This window comes from Spermophilus citellus (genome assembly GCF_964194105.1).
Source record: "Spermophilus citellus genome assembly, chromosome: 2".
Taxonomy (NCBI): Eukaryota; Metazoa; Chordata; class Mammalia; order Rodentia; family Sciuridae; genus Spermophilus; species Spermophilus citellus.
Window position 1 is genome coordinate 149,034,174 of NC_138183.1, and position 14,308 is coordinate 149,048,481.

At 45.2% G+C, this 14,308-nt stretch overlaps 1 protein-coding gene across 2 annotated transcripts in view; it reads right to left on the bottom strand.

Moving 5' to 3' along the window:
- The window catches only part of TECTA (tectorin alpha), a gene marked incomplete at its 5' end in the record, with an annotated part of 67,399 nt that overhangs the window by 22,976 nt on the left and 30,115 nt on the right, over positions 1 to 14,308 (bottom strand). For both annotated transcript variants that reach the window (XM_081280140.1, XM_081280139.1), the window contains 2 exons: positions 5,013 to 5,574; positions 12,332 to 12,933. In XM_081280140.1, the coding sequence (XP_081136266.1) occupies positions 5,013 to 5,574; positions 12,332 to 12,933 (1,164 nt within the window). The remainder of the gene's footprint in view (positions 1 to 5,012; positions 5,575 to 12,331; positions 12,934 to 14,308) is intronic.

Below are 14,308 nucleotides of genomic sequence, written 5' to 3' on the forward strand. Positions count from 1 at the left end.
ATTGCTTTTTCATGGCAATTTTCTTCCATTTAGTCTCGAATTATTGTTTTTGCTCCACTGTATGGTGTGTATATTTTATGCATTTATGATGATGTGGCAGTGAATATTGCTGTACATATATTTTTGTCCTCCTGAGTCTGTAGAATAAGTTCCTAAAAGCGGAATTTCTGAGTCAAAGGGTATGCACATTTATTTATTTGTTTCAGTGCTGGGCATGAACCCAGGGCCTTATGCATGCTAGAGACAACAGCTCTACCACTGAATTACATGTCTGACCCCTTACATTTTTGACAGATGCCACTGAGCTGCCTTCTAAAGGGGCTGTGCCAATAGATTTAATCTCTATTCTCACTGACTGCTTCGCACCATCTTTTCTGATTCCTAGAAATAGGAATAGTTAAAAATGCTGTATCTGCAGTTAGTTTGCATTTCTTTGTGAAGTAGATCATCTTTTCATTTGTTTTTAATCCGTTTGTATAGTTTTTTTGTGTGTGAATTGCCTTTTCATATTCTTTGCACATGTTGTGTGGTTAAAATTTCTTATTAAATTGTAAAAGCTTTTTATAAATTAAAAAGAGGCTTTTATGTGTCATATGTGTTATAAAACATTTATCACTTGTCTTTCACTTTGCTTCCTTTAAAAATTTTTGTACTTGTTTCAGTTTTTGATTATGTTTTTGCTATGAAGAGATATGAAATTTTAATACTGTTAAATTTATCGGGTTTTCCTTTACAACTTTAGAGTGTTTTGCTTAGGAAAGCCCTCTTTACTACAAGATTACTAAAAAATAACAAAACTCCTTAGTTTTTTACCAGTACTTTTATAATTCAATTTTTTAATTTAATCTTTCTTCTGTCTGGACTTGATTTTGCAGTGAGGAGAGAAGAAGGGATTTAGCTATTTTATTCCCAGCTAATTTGCCTTTCGTCCCTTTACTATTTATTAAATGATATATTTTTTCCTCCAGTGATCTACAATGCCAGCTTTACCATATACTAATTTCTATTTAGTGTTCAGGGTTATTTCTGGACAGTCTCATATTTTCACTGATTGACCTTTCATTCATGTGCCAATATTAACTTGTTTTATTTTTATCACTAACATATTTGGTTTAACTTGTTCATGAGCCAGTATTAACAGTGTTTGAAGTTCTACAATATGAGTTAATATCTGGGAAGAAGTTCGTTGTTCTTTCAAGTGCTTCAAATGAGTCCTATTTCTTCAACTAGTCTACAAACTCCAAGTCTTATGCTTTGGATTCTTCCATGGCATCCAAAACAATGCTGAGAATATGGCAGGTGGGCAATTACATTCGATTCTCAAAAACAAACTTTCAAATTCCTTATACTGATTTGCTGCTTCTTTCTCCCCCTGAATGCAGTCTAGAGAGCTGAGAAGTGACACCTGGCTCTGCACCTGGATTTTTACTGTGGTCAAGACTGTGACTTTCGTTGTGGCCAGGAGATCCTTTTAGCATCTGTGCCCTGAGACAGCAGGATGAATGGATCCACTGAAAGCAATAATACACAACAGAATGGACAAGGGCTTTGGTATTAGACTGATTTGGTTTTCAGCCCTGGCTCTAACAATAACTAGGAGGGTCACTGTGGTCAGGTTCCTCTCCCTCTCTGAACCTTTGTTTTTCTCATCTGTAAAATGGGGATGAAATGTTTCTCTCATCAGGTAACAGTTCAGATAAAATGAGATACAATTTGTGATGCTATCCAGACTTTGCTCTTCCTTCCCATGAGTGACAAAGTGCGGTACTTTAATGATAGCTTCTGATATCCATGGTAGTACTAGTTATAGTAGTCAGAGCAGGAATTACTTTTTAAGAAAAGAGTTCAATTAAATTTTATTGGATATGCAGAGAAATAAGTAATAAAATTCCTAACTATAGGACTTTGGACTCAGGACCCTGAAATAGCATAAACTCCCTCTGATAAAAGGGAAATGATAATGATAGTTGACCTTGACTGATGGCTTCCCATAATACATCAGGTGCTGAGTCTCCTTGGGGTCACATCTCTGAGGAGAACACTGTCTCTGGAGACACTTTTCCACATACCTGAGCTCCCTTCCTTGGGAAAGCTGCTCTATTTCTTAGTTTCCTCCTGGAGAGAATGGGACTGTCACTAGTGCCTACTGAAACAAGTCCACACAGCCCACCCAGAAAAGCCCACAGCAAGAGCTAAGGCGGGATTCAGTTACTAGTTATCACTTACTTCTGTTACTGTATTCTCACCATCCACTGCTCTAAGTTCCACATTAAGGGGCTGGGAGAATGATACTCAGCTGAAGGAATTTTAAGAAGGGGTTGGTAATTAAGATAATTTACCTCCCCTTCTCCCTCAGCCCATTTGTTCAACTTGGGTGGAGAGGTTTTTCCAATGCATTTACAAATAAGATAATTGAGTAATAAATTATCCTATTGATACGAACAGCCAATATCTTTGAAAAACACAGGCATTTTACCTTGTTACCAATAAAGCACAAGTTTAAAAAGGCCATCTGACTTAACCCCTTTTCTTCTGAAAGCACCATTTCTCATATCTCAGTGAGTATTGAATTGGATTAATTTTAGTAGATGAGAGGGATGGAGGTCAGTCCTACTCTCACTTCTCAGAGGTCAAAGTCACCACAGAGAGAGTTACAAATGACCATGCTCAGGCCAGCTTTTCTGTTGAATAGATGAGGTCGTACTCAATCACTTGCAGATTTTCCCTGCTTCTGGAATTCAAAACGGAAGACTAAGTGACCTCCAGCTGTGCCTTATTCCCCAGCTTCCCACATACTGTCTTCCAAGTATTTATTATAACTTTTTAAAAATTTTCCTGCCCTTCATTACCACCATATCTTCTGGTGCTCTGTCTTTTGGATCTTTGCCCTTGTCCTGAAATGCTGAAGCAAAGGAAGGTCTAAACCCTTGCAATGGGAACTGTTCTTTATCACCTGGTGGCTCTGATGTGTCAGCCTGGGATGTCCTGGAGGCAGCTGCTCTTGGATGGGACCCAAGACTCAGATGGAGGTGGGGCAGACTCAGCTCTGAGTGCCATAGGTGGAGCTCCCCATGACAAGTTTAGCCATAAAAACAAGGTGACCAATGTCTGGGCAGAACTTTAAGGAGAGGAGAGGACAGAGTTACTTGTAGAGGGGACTGGAGGACAAGAAAATTGTCTTCATATCCTTTATCCTTAGCCAAGCCCAGTGGGGTAGGATGAACTTCTTCCTTGGAAAGAAGGTTATAGGGCTTGCTAACTCAATTCCTTTTCTTTCCCATGAGTGACAAAAATTGAGACCACCAGTTGAGGTGAGTGTTCCTGGTATTATCCCCCAGTGCCTTTCCCTGTTGATTAGAATTGACAGGTTTTGGATGGTGGCCCCCTAATACCAGCCACTCTACAGCCACCAGCCATGGCAACAGGTAAGGGGAGCTCCCTGTAGTAGGTTTTCAAGAGGAAACCTTGGGTGAAGAGGTTTCCCTTCTCAAGGGGAGAGGAAGTCTCACCTTCCAAACTGGTTTACTGATCCTGAACCATGTTAAGGCCTCTGGGTCCAGAGTGTGGTTTTCTGATTTAGAGGAAGCCAAGCTCTCCCAACCTATAAGTGACACCCACATAGCTCTAGGGTTTATCCAGACCTTGACTTTTTCATAGGCAGATTTATTGTATTGAAAACACCATAGACCAATTCATCTGGAAAGTCACCCCTAGTGGCACCATGTCCCTACCTCCCTGGCTCAGAGACTGAGCCTGGATAAAATGGTATTGGCACCTTTTCTGTCCCTCTCCCCTCTTCACCCTCTCTCTCAGGGACTGCATGTGGAATGTAAAGTGTGTGAACATTAAACCACAATTCCATTTCTGGTTCTTCATCCAAATCTTCCTTTTACAGGATGAAAATGGGAGTCGATTCTCAGGGAACCCTGCTGTATCCCTTACTTAGAGCTCTAGGCATTCAGAATCAATTTATATAGCCTTTTTATACAGTCAGATCTTCTAAAAGAAATTTGCAGTACTTAATGAGACTGAGATGGGAAAATAAACTACGGCACGTTAGTCAAAGACCAACGGTAGTTTCCCCTCCCAACCTTTTTCTATTTGCACATGCTAAATGCAAGCAAATATCCCAGTCCATAGTCCACTAGAATAGTGTATGGGCTTTGGGGTTAGAAGTTCAAATGCCAACTTTGCCACTGGAATTTTATGATCTTAGGCAAGTTACTTAACTCCTCTGAGTCTCAATTTCTCCTTGCCTAATTGGGTTATTGAGAAGAATAAATGAGATAATGTGGACAGAGCGTTTAGCACTGGGCTTGGCCCAGAGCAAGCCATTAATATAATAATGCCACTCAGCATGCATTGCACGTGCTAGTGTTCCAATTACCTAATTTGATCCTCCTGACGTTTCTGTAGCATAAGTGATACAGGCAGCATTAACACTGCTCTTTGGAGGGGGAAACTGAGCACAAGGGATGGAAAGTAAATTGCTCCAAGGTCACACAGACCCTTAAGGACAGAGTCAAGGCTAGAATCCAGGAACTCTAATGCTTTTAATATTCTGCTATATTTCATAAGCACAAAGACTGGACTGTGATATCTATGAATCAAATAGAATGATGCACTTACAGAAAGCATATAAATGATCAATGCCATGGTGGACCCATGAAGTTCTAGAATGGAAGAATGAATTAACTAGCTCTCTCCCCACTAGTGTCTGGTTAGCATTTTATTGTGCACTTGCTGAATCCGAATGCCACACATAGTGCTTTATATGTCTGATTGTATTTCATCCTCCAGGGTAACTCACTGAATAAGAGGTATCAACCCCATTTTACAGATAAGAAAATGGAGGTTACATATTTTGTTTCATATAATGAACTCAATATCAAAGTGCATATCCTTAAATCACTTTACTTGATCATTTGGCTTCTATGGAGTTGGAAGACTGTCCTCCCTCACCAATCAAGAAAAGGGAGAAACTATAGGGAGAGATAAGGAGGAGAACTCACAGCAGGATGTGTAATTCCTCCAGCCGGTCACTGCAATCCCCTGAGTCTGGCAAGTACTGGCGTAGTTCTGCAGCCAGCTGCACGCGGTCTGCACCGCGCCCCCATCAATGCAGGAGTCAAACAGGCAGTTCTTGTAGAAGAAGGTGGGATTGACTTTGCTGTGACACTTGGCAAAGCCAGCGTTCTGGTTGGGGATCAGGCTGCACAGTTGTTGCACCTTAGAGAAACCTTCAACCTTGGTACAGGATGGACAGCGGTCCCCACAGCCCACCTGGCAGAAGGTGTCCCTCTTCACCCAGCTCTGCCCAAACTCACTGACACTCAGTGCAAGCAGACCCATGGGCATCTCCAGGTCATCGTCAGGGTTGCCATTGTAGCGGCCACACAAGCCATAGGTACTGTTCTGCATGCTCCGAGGGACCGTGATGGACAGGAAGGTCTTCCAGTCATACACAACCTTCAGGCCAAAGTCAGTTTCCACCACCACGTGGAAACCAAAGGAAAAGATATTTATCTTCCCTTGTCCCAACTTCAGGGGCAAATAGAGCCGTTCACTGTTGACCTGTAAGAGAAGGAGGGTAGAGGGGAGAAGTACAATTGGCCCAGAGTCCTCAGCCCTTCCAATTTCTAGAAAGATAAGTCCCAGAGGGGAGCTTGGGCAGGTTGGATGCAATCTTTGCATGTTGATGCCAGTCAACTATTATTATTAGGATATGAACAGACTTAAATGTCTATCCTTTGTACACTAATATACCTATTTATTTCAGTGCCTTCTGTCTATACAACATTATTTTCCCCCAGGAGTTCGAATTGTTTTCTCCAAGGTAATGAGAGGGTAATAAGAATTCAATTAAAGTTTAGACTAAAATACCAAAACTAGGACTTTTGTGTTTCTATTTCCAGCTCTTTTGTGGATTTATTTTAAGCGAGTCCCACTTTATTAATTCCTTTAGTTGTGTGATTTTTTTTTCTTTCTTGGAGGATGACTTCATCCTCTGGGGTGACTCACTGGTCCCTCTGCCTGGCATGCCACCCTTCACCTGTCAGCATCCCTCTCGTCCTCCAGACCCTGCTCCAGTGTCCCCTCTCCTGTAAAGCAAGATTTTCGAAGTCCAAGACCATGATCAGAATTAATCACTTCCTTGCCCGGGAAAGCAGAGCGTGTTATTTATATTTTCTTATATTCTTCTCTATTTGGGGCCAAGATCAAGCTTGTGCGTGCTGCCATGGACACAAACAACACCATCTGCCTTCTATCATGGTTGGTTGTATATGCTTCTGTCTCACCTGCAAGATTATGAGCAACCTGAGGGCAGGGATTGCATTTTATTGACCTTTATGACCACCTTCCCCTCTTGACTTTCGTGGTGATCCACAGCACAATACATCGCATGAAAGGGACACTTAACACCTGTTTCCTCACATATATTTCCAAAGTCAGACAACAGGGAAATCCCTTAACATTAAGCTCCAGAACTGTTGTGCCTTTGAAATATTCTGATTATGATAAGCTACATCCTAGAGCCTGGGCTGGGTTAGAGCGTGACAGAAAATAGGGGTTTCCAGATGCTCACAGCAGCCAGGGCAACAGAGAGCAGGAGAGCTGGGTGTCCTTGAGAGAGAAGCAGGTGTTTTAACAGTGCTTTCTGACCAGAAGTCCCTCCCCTGACCTCCTGCGTCTCTCTTCCAGCCCCTCACAACCACACAGCTCCTACCTTAGTTGAGAAGCCCATCATCTTTCACCCTTCGGATGGAATCACCCCCTAACTTACCTCCCTGGTCCTGGGCTGGCCCCTCTCCTTCATTCACCTACACCTGCCATCTTTAAAAGACAATTGAAAGCTGTTGAGCTAATACTTGAAACCCTCTGCAGGTCATGATGAAAAGTCTGACGAGCTCAGCACATCCCACTGGGCTCTCCAGGGGGCCCTGCCTCTCAGAGCCAGCCCACTTGGTCCTCCACACCAGCTGTACTCACAGTTTGCAGTTTCTTAACAGGACCAATTATGTCTTCTCATCCCACCAGTCCTCTGCCTCAAGTGGGACTGATGCTTTCCATGTCCTATCTGGGGTCCCATTCCCAGACTCTGACTGTGGGCTCCCCAAAACTCAGCTGGCCTTGGCTCAATGGGACCCACTTTGTTCATAAACTAATGAGCACCCATTCCAACTCTTCCACCCCCTGGGTAGCCCTTGGTCAATGACTGACCACACTGAGGACTGACCCTGGGGTGCAGGTCACACTCAGAGCTTCTGGCCACCCAGGTCTCCAGGTCAGAGTACATGGGTGTCGGGCTCTTTTCCCCAGTGCTTCCCCCATTTCCCAAAATTGTCCATCTCAGGCCTTGCTTCTAGGGCCTGGCCCTATATCTGCAAGGAGGCCCTGCCTCCACACCCTTCCACAAGGCACTATTCACCCTTCAAAACAACTCAACTCTGTCCTCTCTTATGAAAATGTGTCCAGGTTGAATTCATTCATCTAGTTGGCACTACTGAGTGCCAGGCACTGTACTAGGCTGGGATGAAGCATAGGCCCTTTTTCTAAGAGCTCAATGGCATGTGGCAGAGACAAGAATATAAACAGATAGTAAGACCATCTGATAAAAGCATAGAGGCAAACAGATGCACAGGCACCAGACTTGGCCTGGGGAACGGTGGTTCAAGGTTGCCTGCAGAAGATGATGCCCACATCAGATACCAAAGGATGAGGAAGGCCTCAAATGCAGTGTCCCACATGGCAAAGAGGCCATGACATAAAGCCTGAAAAAAAGTCTTTTGAAAGAAAAAACTACCTGTGGTGTTAATAAGAGAATCTGATGATATAGCCGTAAGTCAGATTCTGGAAGCAAATAGCCAAGACCAGAAGCAGAGATGACCAATGGAGGAGTCTGGCTGGGAAGGGAGGAGGGAGATTGGGGAACAACTGGAGGAGGGTCTACTTTACAGTAAGTATGTCCATGGGCTGAAGAGAAAGACCTCTTAGAAAAGGAAATGTTAAAGACAAAAGAAGGCCTGGCCCTTGGGAAGGCAGGGGTGAAGAGGAGAGGAGATGCCTCCATCTTTGTGCCTGGAAGAGAGGAGGGCAGAGGATGCCGTGGGGAGCCATCAAGAGCCAGGGTTCCTGGAGGGGAAGGAGAAGGGAGAGGGTGCTGGTAAGCACGGCTTCCTCAACCAGGAGGCCTAGAGGTAGAAGGAGGTGGCCCTGTGCAAATGCAGAACACAGGCTCTGCAGGTCACCTAGGGAAGCCAAGGCTGCAGAGACTCTGACCCGCACTAGAGGCTCATGAGCAGAAATCCAAAAGCTGTGCACTCAAAGGTGGCTGATGTGTGCCACCACAGGGTCCCTGAATTCTGTGTTCTGTGCTACCTGGTGTCACGTGGGAGGCAACACCTTGGGGAGGCAAAAATAATGGCACTAAAGCTAAAAGGCTTGCAAATTCTGTCCCTGCCAAGGAGCACTTGAGAAAGACACTCTGGCAGGCTCCACATCTCTATGTCTCTGACACCCCATGGATGAGACCGCTTTTGTGCCACCACTGCCTTGAATCTCTCTGGAAGTGAGATACGGAGGGAAAGAGGGAGCTGAGGGGGAGGAGATCAGAGGAAAAGGAGGAGGTTGGCATGGCAACAGGACTTGATGGATGGAGGAGGAAGAAAGGAAGGCATAGGGATCAGTGTGGGGAAACATTTGGGATATTTAAATACAGTCATCCCTCCATGTCCATGGGGGGTTGGTTCAGGACCTCTGTGGACACCAGACTCTGAGGATGCTCAAGTCCCTTATAGTACAGTATTTTCACATAACCTATACACATCCTCCTATATACTTCAAATCATCTCTAGATGACTTGTGATACATAATACCATATAATGCTATGCAAATTGTTGTTATATTGTTTTGCTTGGGGATAATGACACAAAAATCTATACATGTTCAGTATCCATGCAATTTTATACATGTCTGTGTGTACACACACACATCTATAGATCTATATATGTATCTACCTGTCTGTCTACTTTTTCCCAACCCAAAGTTGGTTGAATCTACAGATGCAGGACCCATAGACTGTATCAGGAATAAGATCACACATTTGAGTTTCTGTAGCATTTCTCTCTAAACAACTAGCCCGGGCCTCCTACAGCCTCTTCAGTGGTCACACCCAGGCTTTACCTCCCACCTGGATATTCCCCTGGACACCCTCCTGTCACTCTCAGCATGGAGGATATACTCCTTCAGGGCTCAGATCTAGGTCATCCCTGCCAAGATGCCCTCCCTGAAAGCCCCAGGCTGACTGGGGCAACCCCTCCTCTGCTCACAATTGTGGCCCTTTGAAACATTTTTACAGCACTTCACATTACATTGACACTAACTGTTAACAGGTCTGTCGCTCCCCCAGATTCTGAGCTCTCTTAGGACAGAAGACTTGTTTACTTTTTAATTTTTTCTATTTTCATGTTTGATACTATCTTTCAAGAAACTTTCATCTCTTGACACAGAACAGGCATCAATACCAGATTGTCAAACTAAACTAAGTCAGAGTGACCCTCAAACACCTCACTCTTCTCTGATGGTGACAAGACTGGTGAGAAGGACTCAGGCTTTGAAGACTCCTAAAACTTCCCTATTGGCCTGGACATGAGTCTGGAAAAGAGGCCATCTCTGTTCAGTCCTGGCCTGGGACAGGAGAGAGCAGCACCCCCGGCGGTGGCTCACCTGCCCAGGCTCACCTGCCGCTCTCCCCATCATCCCACCTGGTCTATAGACAGCATGTTTATCTCCACCTTCTTTTGGCTGAGTGGATTTTCCTTCGTCCTTTGCAGATGCTTAATTCATAGAAAGCTCAGAGTCACAGAAGAATCCTTGTCCCAAGGAATCACTTCCATGTCACCCTGCATGTCTGAGAGCGCCAGCAGTGACTGAGGGCTCTGGGGTGTGTTCTGTCCTGCATTTCATTTCACACTGTCATCATGACAGCCATTATTCTTCAGGCTCAGGGAGAGATGGTGACTAATAATAACATCATGGGCAAAACAAATGCAAATCATCGAATAAGCAGATCCCATCAAACATATTAATAATTCAAAGTAGATGCTAAATCCATCCCTGGGGCCCCCAAAGGAAAGAACCGCCAGTGCATCCTGAGCTTGGTCTTCTTGCCAGGGCTTTGAGAGCCAGCTACTCTGTTCCCAGCTTGGGCACTTAGGACTTCTGGGTGACTTGAAATGAAGGGCCCTGGCAGGGCCCTTTACCCCTTTTATCAGATCCTCCTGCATGCCCATTTCTCTCTAATCGCCTCCAGTTGTAGGTGGAATTGTGTTCCCCCAAATGATATTTTGAGGTTTTTATCCCTGGGACCCATGGATGTAACCTTATTTGGAAACAGGGTCTTAGTTGATGTAATTAAGATGAGGTGACAGTGGATTTAGTGGGCCCTAAATCCAATGACTCGTGTACTTAAAAATAAAGGGCAACATGGACACAGAGCAAAGGAGATCAGAACACAAGGTGTGCAGCCTCAGGTGTCCATCCACCTAAATACCGAGAATGTAACATAAAGCAGAAAGACTCTTCCCAATAAAGTAGGTGGGACAGGACCTATGAACAGATCTTATTTAAAAAAAGAAGAAGAAAAAAACCCCAAAAGGTAGAAAGGTGCAAAGGTGGTGAATGTCAAGGAGATAAGTAACTACATGAAAATGTCTAAACCTAGGGGTGGAGATCTGTCAGCTGAGGCTAAAGGGGGGAAAGGACAAATATGATGCCAGCTGCATGGACAAAATGATTGATCTATTTGTTTTAAACTATAATGAAACTGGAGTAGAGGGAAGTTATTATAATGGGCAGCTTCAACTGTGCAGACATCTGCTAGAAAAAAGCAGAGCCTCTGATACATTCCTAACTAGCCTCATTGGCTCGTTTAATCTCTCAGCTTGCCAAAGACGTGGCCAGCAGCAAAAGGAAACTCACAGGGACCTTGGAGGAAAGGGGTCACTTTATCACCTCATTTATTCACAAGTGTTTTGAGTGTTGCTGTGTGCAGGGCACTAGACATGCACCTAACATAAAGATGAATGAGGTGTGGATCCTGTCCTTAACAAGCCCATGATTGGAACTGAGGGAGTTAGACACACACAAAAAAATACAAGAAGATTAATGAAGTAATGGATTCAGGACTAAACTGCTAGGAGAGGCATAGAGGAAGCAGCTGGGATTTAGGTTCCTGATATCCAAGAAAGTGAAGACTAAAAGGCAGGCTAAGACTGCCGCCTTAGATGCCAGCAGGCATCTTATTTGCAATGAAGGTAAAGGATGACAGTTCAAGAAGCTGGGACCCCTCTTTGTCAGAGAAAGTAGAGTGAATCCCAGGGGGGAAACACAGTAGAGCTGCTCAGAGAACTTGAGCTTAGAGTGGTTAGTTTAGTTCAGTTTAGCTGAGAATTGTAAAGATAAAAAGGCAGCCCCTTGGAGACAGACGAGTTATGACACAGACCCATGAAGATAATGTCAAGAAGGTGAACGCCCTAAATCAGCTCCTCCAAGATGCCCATGCAGAGGCTGCTGGTCAGCTTGTTCATATTTCACATCCTGCTCAGACAAGATAGTGGAGAAGGAAGGGCTGGGCCTGTCACCTGGGCTGCCATCACTGGGCAGTCCAAGGGGCATTCAGAACTCCACCTCTGCCCTGCTGCCCCTGTCTTCACAACCAAGGGGGGTGGGCAGGGGCTCTTGGGTGGAAAAGCTGAGAAGGTAAGAAAGAGGGTCCTGAAGCCCAGAGAAAAGAGATTGCTGTAGATGTGAGCAAGACCCTTGAACTCTGGGATGTCATGGGAGCCACGGGGAGACTAGAAGAGATGGCAGAGGCCAGAGCAGACAAGTTCCATTCTGATCAAAACAGGGAAAGGGTAGATCAGGACAACAGGCCACTGAGACATGCAACCTCTTAGACCCATGACAGAACTGGAGGTTCTGCATCCTCTGTGCCCAAGGATGCACAGAGGTCACCAAGCTGGGATTTCAATCTGGGCCAATGCTCTCTCCAACAGACCCTGCTATAATATGAAAGGTACATTTCTAAAGCTGGCACTTCTACCAATTTGAGGTCTGTGACTTGGGCAAATTCTTTCTTCACCCTGAGCCTCAGTTTCCTAGTCTGTAAGATAGTGACAGAAATTCTCCAAAGTCGGCCTGCCCCAGTACACTATGATTTTCTTTGGATGCTAGACCAGCCCGATTCAGCTGCAGCCTGGCTAGTCAACCCAGGACCTCTGTCCTCATGTACCCACGATTCCCTCCTCAAGATCAGCCTGTGACTACTCACCAACACGGTGTGCTTGTAGGCCCGGTGAATCACGATGCTGTAGCCAAACACAGTCACATCCACCTGCTTGACCCACAGGGCCAGTGATGGGTCCCGGTCCTCGTTCTTGGCTGTCACGATGAACTTGGGGAAAGGGTCTGAGCTCGGCCGGCTTCCTGTAGTGCACAGGATGAGTGGACAGCTAGTTTGGAAGTCAAAGGGGTAGCCATCAAAGGTAAGGTAGTGGCCGTAGCCCGAGACGATGCAGGAGGCGTCGGTGCGTGGCTGGCAGGAGTACAGGCTGCCCTCCTCCATGCAGTACTCGTCATCCTTGCAGGGGATGGTCTCACAGTGGACACTGTTGTCTGTGCCATTGCAGTAACAGAAGATCTGGCAGTCCTGGTCCACCCAGAAGGTCTCATTGGTGGCAAATTGGTGCCCCTCGAAGTTGCAGCCGCACTCGCTCCGGGTCACGCACTGGCTGCCCAGCAGGGCATAGCCCTCGTCACACTGACATCCCTCCGAGCAGCTATCTACACAGATGGGGCCCAGGGCCAGCGTCTCACAGGTTTCTGTACAGGTCATGCACTCCTCGAAATGGCTGTTCTCTGGGCATTCCAGAGCTGAAGGTGATCAAAGAGAAAACAGGCTGGAGAAAGGTGTGCGCAGTGTGCGTGCGTTCGCACAGCTGTGGGCATTCATGCTTGTGTAGCACTGTGAGCTCAATGAATGCATGTGAGGGGCACCATTGTCATCCTCATTGGGGGTCACCAAAGGCCTAGAAAAATCCCGCATTCACAGGGCCCATTAGTGTGCTTAGTTTTCCATGTAGAAGATTCTGAGACTACATGCCAGAATTAAGTACTTGCCACGTGCCAGACACCATCCTACGCCCATGTTTACCTCATCTCAGGACAGTAAGGCAGGTTTTACCCTCCCTATCCTACAAGCAAGGACATGGAAGTTCAGTGATTTAACTTATCTAACTAGTAAGAGCCAGAGAAGGATTCAAATCCAGGTCTCCTGACGTAGACTCGGGAGCTAATGATGTGCTAGGAACAACATGTGCCTTGGGACCAGAGACGTGGGGATGCTGTTCTCTTAAATGGCTTACTGATGTCTCTGAGCTTCCATGTCTTCTTTTATTAAATAAGTGCCAAGTTCACCTATAGGACTGTTCCGAAGGCTAATAATCTAGTATATGAAGTCCATTATGGTCTCAATAAATAGTATGCCCTTTCTCTTTGTACCTCCCTCTCTTATATAGACAGGCCTTCTGCAGGCATTTTTACTCTACAAATTGGTCCAATGTCTCTCTCTTTGTCCTTGGTTTCTCTGCTCCAGGGACCCTCTGGTCTCCTCCACCTCCTCACCACCCTCTGCACATGGTCACCCACACCTATGCTCACACCTATTCCCTGCCTGGATGGCCCCCTTCAAAGCCAACTTCACATTTCATTTCCAACTGCACTTCCTCCCAGGACACTTCCTCAACAGATTAAGTCTTGGAGTCACACAAAATTGCATGTGCTGCCCACTGTGGAGTTCTGGGTAAGCGTCCCATTTCTCTCTATGACTTTGGTTGATCACAATTTGACAGAATTGTGTTCCAGGAACAGAATCCAGGAGCACAGAAGCAATCTGTCTACGAGATGACAATGTGGCCCAACTGTTTAAAAAGGTCCCCACCATTTCCAAGGAAAAGAAGATCTTGCCTTTAGAACTTTCTTTGGCCCTTACACAGACCATCATCATTCCTTAATAGTGTTTTACAATCCAAGGACGTGAAGGACACTACAGAGAAATAAATTGCATGGCAATAATAGCTCTGCCCACAAGTACCAACTCAATAGTTCTGCACTATGTACTGGAAGCCAATCTTTTTTTTCCTCTGGGCTAAAGGATTCTCTCCATTTCAGTTGACTACAATACCATACGGCTTTGGAGTTGAAGGCTAGTTCAGCACTGATTATAAATGTCTGTGTGAAGGGATTTTCA